Source organism: Lactuca saligna, chromosome 4 (genome assembly GCF_052625555.1).
Source record: "Lactuca saligna cultivar CGN05327 chromosome 4, ASM5262555v1, whole genome shotgun sequence".
NCBI classification, from domain to species: Eukaryota; Viridiplantae; Streptophyta; class Magnoliopsida; order Asterales; family Asteraceae; genus Lactuca; species Lactuca saligna.
The window spans coordinates 79,285,174-79,291,684 of record NC_136420.1 but is presented as its reverse complement, the minus strand read 5'-3'; the positions used below and the strand labels follow the sequence as shown (position 1 = coordinate 79,291,684).

At 40.1% G+C, this 6,511-nt stretch overlaps 1 protein-coding gene across 1 annotated transcript; it reads right to left on the bottom strand.

Annotated features, from left to right (window-relative positions):
- Positions 1-1,267: 1,267 nt before the first annotated feature.
- LOC145039787 (uncharacterized) lies at positions 1,268-5,449 on the bottom strand. Its single transcript, XM_078987796.1, has 3 exons — positions 4,805-5,449; positions 4,547-4,690; positions 1,268-1,450 (listed from the first exon to the last, which is right to left on the bottom strand). Exons 1-3 carry the CDS (start codon positions 5,447-5,449, stop codon positions 1,268-1,270), a joined length of 972 nt encoding a protein of 323 aa, XP_078843922.1.
- Positions 5,450-6,511: the final 1,062 nt, after the last annotated feature.

The following is a 6,511-nucleotide window of genomic DNA, read 5'->3' as shown; positions in this document are numbered from 1 at the left end:
TTAATGTGAGCCTTCCACCAAACGATAATGATTTAGCCTTGCATAAGGAAAGCTTAGACCAAAACTTCTTAAATATGGGCTTCCAATGTTTTATTAAATTCATGTTGGCACCAACCGGCACTCCGAGGTAGTCAAATGGAAGGTTTCCCGAAACGCACCCGAGAAGATTAGCCCAGTTCGATGTTTCAGTTGGGCCAACTCCAATTCCGAATACTTTCGATTTATGAAAGTTAACTTTAAGACCCGAGGAAATGTGGAAACATCTAAGAATGCGTGCTAGGTTCTTTAGGTTTGATCTTGACCATTCCTGAATAAACAGAGCGTCATCCGCATAGAAGAGGTGAGATAGGATTGGACAATTACTCGGGATTTGAACACCCTTGAAGATCCCTTTGTCACAAGCCATCCTAAGGGCCACACTCAATCCTTCCATAGCGATAATGAACAGGTAAGGACAAAGAGGGTCACCTTGACGAACTCCTTTAGAGATAGGGAATTCTTTTGTTGGCGACCCGTTGATGATTACCAACGCCCAGGACGAATTCAAGCATCCACGGATCCATGATATCCATTTGCTTCCAAAACCCATTTGTTCCATTATTGAGTCCAGGTATTGCCAGTTCACCGAGTCGAATGCCTTATTGAAATCTACTTTAAAAAGAAGAATCTTTTTATGTGCTCTCTTAGCCCATGAGCACACCTCGTTAACTAAAAGAGGACCCTCGAGTATGCATCTTCCATCAACGTAAGCAGACTGCACATCGCCTATCAGATCACCAATAACTCGCTTCAACCTGTTGGAAAGTAATTTGCTTATTATCTTGCTTAAGGAACCGATCAGACTAATCGGACGGTAGTCATTTAGAGAAAGAGGGTCCTCGATCTTGGGGACAAGAGTGATGAATGAAGAATTGCAACCCCGGGCAAGTGAGCCAGATTCCTCAAAATGCATCACAAACTTCATCACGTCATCTTTAATCATGTCCCAGAACTTTTTCATGAATTTGAAGGTGAATCCATCAGGTCCCGGGGCCTTTTCACTACCACAGTCCCAAACCGCAGCCTTTACTTCTTCAGGGGTAAAAGGGGACTCGATTCTAATAGCATCCATCATGGAAATTGATTTAAAGTTTGGGTTACTAAACTTGGGACGAACCAAGTGAGCATCCGTGAATTTGTCGTGGAAAAACCTGTATACTTCCTCCTTGATCTCATTAACCCCCGTCGTCCACCTTCCATTAATCATAAGACCATGAAGAAGACTCCTTCAATTCTTGTTGTTGATATACCCATGGAAGAACTTACTGTTCTCGTCTCCATCAATGGTCCATTTGATATGCGCTTTCTGTTTGAGATCGAGTGCCTTCAGGCGTTCCCACTCCATTATCTTTCTTATTCCATCAGCCCATATTCTTTGTTCATCTGAAGAGAGTGATCTAGATTCTTCAACCTTTTCAATGTCACACCCTCGAACCAGACGGCGGAAACGTCCGAGGGCTGCCGTGACTCAATTGAATACCATCACAATGAATATACATGAAACATAACATTATACATCACCAAAATTTGGAATGATACAACTGGTAGCGTTTACATCCATTACATTGTTCCCAGAATATTACATTCTCAAAAATAACTGTTTGATACTAAATTAAACCACAGCAAAACGTCATAGAGTACAATTCATCCTTCACTTTATTTGTTACCTGAGAATACAAGTATTTTGAAAAACGTCAACATATGAAATGTTGGTGAGTTCATAAGTAATGTTTGAAATCCAATGTTTGTAATGTTTTGAAAAACACCAGAAAATCCGATATTTTCTGAAAATAGTAAAGTCAAGAATGTGTGAAGATCCATAGGTATGCTTGTTTGTTTCTATACTTGTAAAAATTGTTCATTTATAATTTGTGTGCATTCCGAATCCGTATGTATTGAAATACCCTAGGAAAACCCGATGTTTTCCTAATTCTTTGAATTACATGAACGTACATTGAAACAATTGCAACGTGTGAAGTTATCGGTACCAGGCGACGTTGGATTATTTTTGAGCATGATTATTTGCTACAAACACACGTTACACAAACGACTAGTCTATAGCAATACTAACGATCCCGTAGGCGTCGTCCGTACTAATCACGTTATCCAACCGCCCTGACTACGTGTAGTCCCACACCCGGAGAGAACGAGGACACGAAGGCCTCGGTGACTCCATTAGCCGGTTTGGGATAAAAGGTACGAGGGGTCCCAGACCCGCCTCGCATGAAAAGGTAGACTTTACTAGCAATACCAAAGGACCCTTGGGGACCAGTAGTATACAAGCCATTGAAAGTCCTTTTACGTTATGTCGGATCGGTAAAACCCAACACTTCGTAAGAGAGAGGTCTTCGGGCCTTAAGATCAGGTCATTGGGCTAGCTAGGCTCAACGAACAAGATTTTACACTTTTGGGGCCCAAAGGTGGTGCGTAGACGTCTGTGCACACTCGCATGTATAGTGACTTCCCAATCGTTATTAGTTATGAATCGTAATGTCGTAATGTCATAGTGTCGTCGTGTTAGTAGTTTCGGATTTTTATTGGTTCGAGACCGAACCAATTCGTTTGACAACGACTTTTGGTGTTGTAATGTATTGTATTTCGTCGATAGTCGTGGTACCATAATTTGATCAAATTGCATGTATTGAACTAGTCTTGAGAATTTTTCTGTTTTCAGCCCCTCCTTATTTGTAAAAATTTACTTTTTCAACCCTTTATTTAAAAACTTTCCGGTTTGGTCCTTAAATCAATTTTCTTGACATTTTAATACCAAAAATTATTGAAATAAGTGTTTTCCAGCATATTTTTCATAGAAAACAGCTTAAGTCCCTGAATTTCAGTTTTTCTCGGTTATAACCTTTCTTTTTCGAAAGTTTGACAATTTTGGCCCAAATTGTAAAATTTTTGCAACTTTGGTCCTTTTTAAATTTAAAAAGCATTTTAAACCTTTGAAAAGGACTTGGATCACTTATAGTCCACTGTTTTATAGAAAAACACAGTTTTGGCCCTCCAAAACAGAAAATTTCGCATAATAGGCCTCATTGGGCCGAAAATGTCATTTTTAGCCCATTAAGCTTGAAATTTATGTTTTTAATCCTCTAAATGAGTATATTTCCAGAAATTGTTTTATTGAAACTGTTTTGACATAGTTCAACCATCAGAATTCATGATTTGTCAATTTAGGCCCTTAAATTTTGTATTTTTCGCATTTTAAGTCCAAAAATGGTATTTTTAGCCCAAAGAAATTGTTACTAAACCATTTAGCCATTTTTCTAGAAATACTTTGTATGTAGAAATATATTTGATGCTAGAGTCTTTTAACATAAGGTATATCTCGATTTTGAGGGGTTTTATGGCTAGATCCAACATTATAACACACAAAAGCACACATATAAGCATGGAATCATACAAAGCATACAAAACACATATAGATCTACACTTTCACTTGCATTCCCCCCCCCCCCCCCCCCAAAAAAAAAAAAACTTATGAAAACCGAAAATAGGGGGTATGAAGCTCACCTTGTTTGAAGCTTTCGGTTTTTGGAAGAAAAGATGGAAGAAAGTTTGGTGATTTTCGGCCTTAGCACCCCTTGATGAAGATCTCGGCCTTGAGGTGTTTCTAAGGTACAAGATCATGATTTCTCATGAGTTAAGAAGAGATATTTGATAGATCAAGGAAACTAGATCATAGAATTAAGTATAACCTTACCTTGGATGGTGATTTTTGTGAAAAATCTCCTTGGAATGCACTTAATCTCGAAAATTTTAGGAGAGGGAGGAAGGAATGCTCTTCAAGACTTAGAGAGGTTTGGAATGAATTTTTGGTGAGTGTAGGAGGGTGTTCGGCCGAGAATGAGAGAGAGGAGAGAAAAGAAGTGATTTTGAAGTGATATGTGCATGGAAGAATGAGAAATAATGCATGGATGTCAAATGGATAAAAATGAGGTGGCAATGATGAAGTCAACTCTCCTCTTGGGCTTGATTTGGGCCGAGAATGATGGGGGAGAAGAGGATGTTTGGGCCTTAAATACTTAAGCCCAATTTTCATGGTTAAGTTGAGTGATTTTTGGTCCAAGTAAATTTAAAGGTGATTTTTATGACTTGTTAGGGTCAAATTAGGCTAATTATGGTTCATAGTCATTAATTTATTTCATTCTAGGCCCAATGTGGTCCAAAATGTTGAAATAAATTAGTGTGGGTCCAATTAGAGCCCAATTAAGAGTTCTAAACCCAAGATAGTCAAATTGGAAGTTTATTGGTCCATCAGGCCCAATAAGGAAGTTCTAGTCCAAACTGGACCTAAATAAGAACTTCTAGGGTTTCCAATTGCTTGTTGGCTATTTGTAATGCTTGTATGGTGTATTTGATTGAAATTCTGTTGTCACAATAATAGGTGTTACGCATGTTCTTAAGATTTTGATTCACTTTAGCTTGAGTGTATAGTTTACTAGACACAAAATTTCCAGTTGTGACATTCAAGGTCTTTAACCACGTCCCATATACCGCTTACTTCCCGCCTTTCTTTTTGATCGCCATCTTTTCTCCACTTCTTAATTCTGTCTTTCAAGAATCTGAATTTGGCAGCCAGGTATGCATCAGGGGTCCCAAACCCTCTAAAACAATTCCAAGCATCACTAACCACTTGATCAAATCCCTATTTAAGGAGCCATGAATTAAAGAACTTGAACGGGATAGGCCCAAAATCAGCTTCGCTAGACAAGAGGGTAATTGGACTATGATCAGAGAGCTCACGAGGGTGAGCTGTTACGTAGCTAAGAGGGAACAATTGCAGATAATTAGGGCAAGTCAAGAATCTGTCCAGTTTACTTAATTTGGCATCGACTCTACTCATGTACGTGAATCTTTCTCCACCCATGTTGTAATCTTTTAAATTAGCATCATGGATAAATCTGTTGAAATCAGAGGCACTATATGGACAAAATTGAGAATTACATCTTTCCCCCGGATCCCTTACCACGTTAAAATCTCCAAACACCACCCACGTTCCAGGTGTCCCATTAATTATGTTAAGCAGTTCGAGCCAAACCTTCTTTTTCTCTGATATTGACTGAGGACCATATACGTTAACAATATTCAAAATGACACTCTCAGAAGAGTCCTTGTATTTTCCGCATACCACCAAGTAATGACGGTTCTTAATAACATCAAAATTTTGAAACACAAAAGTATCCCAGATTGAGATCAGCCCACCAGAACATCCACTTGCATCAACACTAGCATAATCAAATGCATTCGAATCCCAGCACCCGTTAATATCAATACTTGAGGAGAACGATAGCTGCGTCTCCTGTAATCCAACAAAATTCGCCTTGTGTTTCACTTTCAGCCTTCTAACCCAACTAGTCTTCATCACCTCGTCCATACCTCTCACATTCAGCGATAGGAAATTCATTGTCTAGTGGAGTAGACTCCCATTCCACCTATAACTTCCGTTAATATGGGGTTGTCGACCCCCATCTGGAAGCCAATTTCGGATCCAATCGCCACCGTTTGGAATATTTCGTTGGATGTGGTCTCACCGGACCCCTCGGACGATCTTGATAACATTGGATCTTTATTGAGATCCAGCGATTCGTTACCATTATGAGAGTTAGGATCTTGTGATTTTTGGATTGGGCAATTGTCTCTTGAAGACGCATCGCTATTTCTAGGGGAATGACTACCTGGTCTTCTTTTTCTCCGCTTACTTTTAGGCTCAGTGCAGCAACCCTCAGAATTGGGAGTCGAATTAGATATGGCGGCGTTGGAATTATTTGGGGCTGGTGAAGAACTCATGGATGGGTCGAAATTGACATTGAGCCCATTAGCTTTTAGGGCCGAGTCCAAACCCACATCACCCGGGTCCATCCTAATTCTGCCACCGTCATTCTCAGTAGGCGATACTTCATTCATCACGTGGGGATTCCCAACCGACTGCCTTACAGACCCCTCGTTGACTTCATTCTGGGGGATTACACTATTAGGCTCAACCGATGCGTCTTTTGTGTTCCCAACAATCACCGGGGAATTACCAAACTCGACATGCCTGTACGTCTTCTTCAGCTGTGATTCTGGAGCTCTATCGGAACAGAATTCTCCTTCCTCTAGATCGTTGTCGTCCTCCGGGATCCAGGTTTCAGAGACCCCATCATCTTCATTATCGGTTTCACTTTCCTCCGATTCCAACACCTTTTCTACTTTATCGAATTGGCAAGGCTTGAAGGGAGACCAGTCATCAGTATACTCAACGACCCCAACACTATAGACCACACCATCTACCCCGATTTTAACTTCTTCGTTGATCCAATTCTTCATTGATGTGATAACACCCACCTTTCCCATGGATAGGTCTTTTCTGTCAAAGATGCTTTCGAATGGAATAATAACCTTCCCAAATCTACTAGCAACCGTGGAAAAGTTGTCAGTATCCCAGTATCTGAGAGGAACACCTGTAATCTTTAGCCAGGCTAGTCTT

What these genes read in the sequence shown, in the direction of transcription:
- LOC145039787 (XM_078987796.1), bottom strand. Translation starts at nt 5,449, where the DNA reads ATGAATTTCCTATCGCTGAATGTGAGAGGTATGGACGAGGTGATGAAG. An exon ending in AATTGTTCCCTCTTAGCTAC is followed by an intron (nt 4,691 to 4,804) that starts GTAACAGCTCAC and finishes CTCCTTAAATAG; the next exon opens with GGATTTGATCAAGTGGTTAG. An exon ending in ATCAAAAAGAAAGGCGGGAA is followed by an intron (nt 1,451 to 4,546) that starts GTAAGCGGTATA and finishes GACATTGAAAAG; the next exon opens with GTTGAAGAATCTAGATCACT.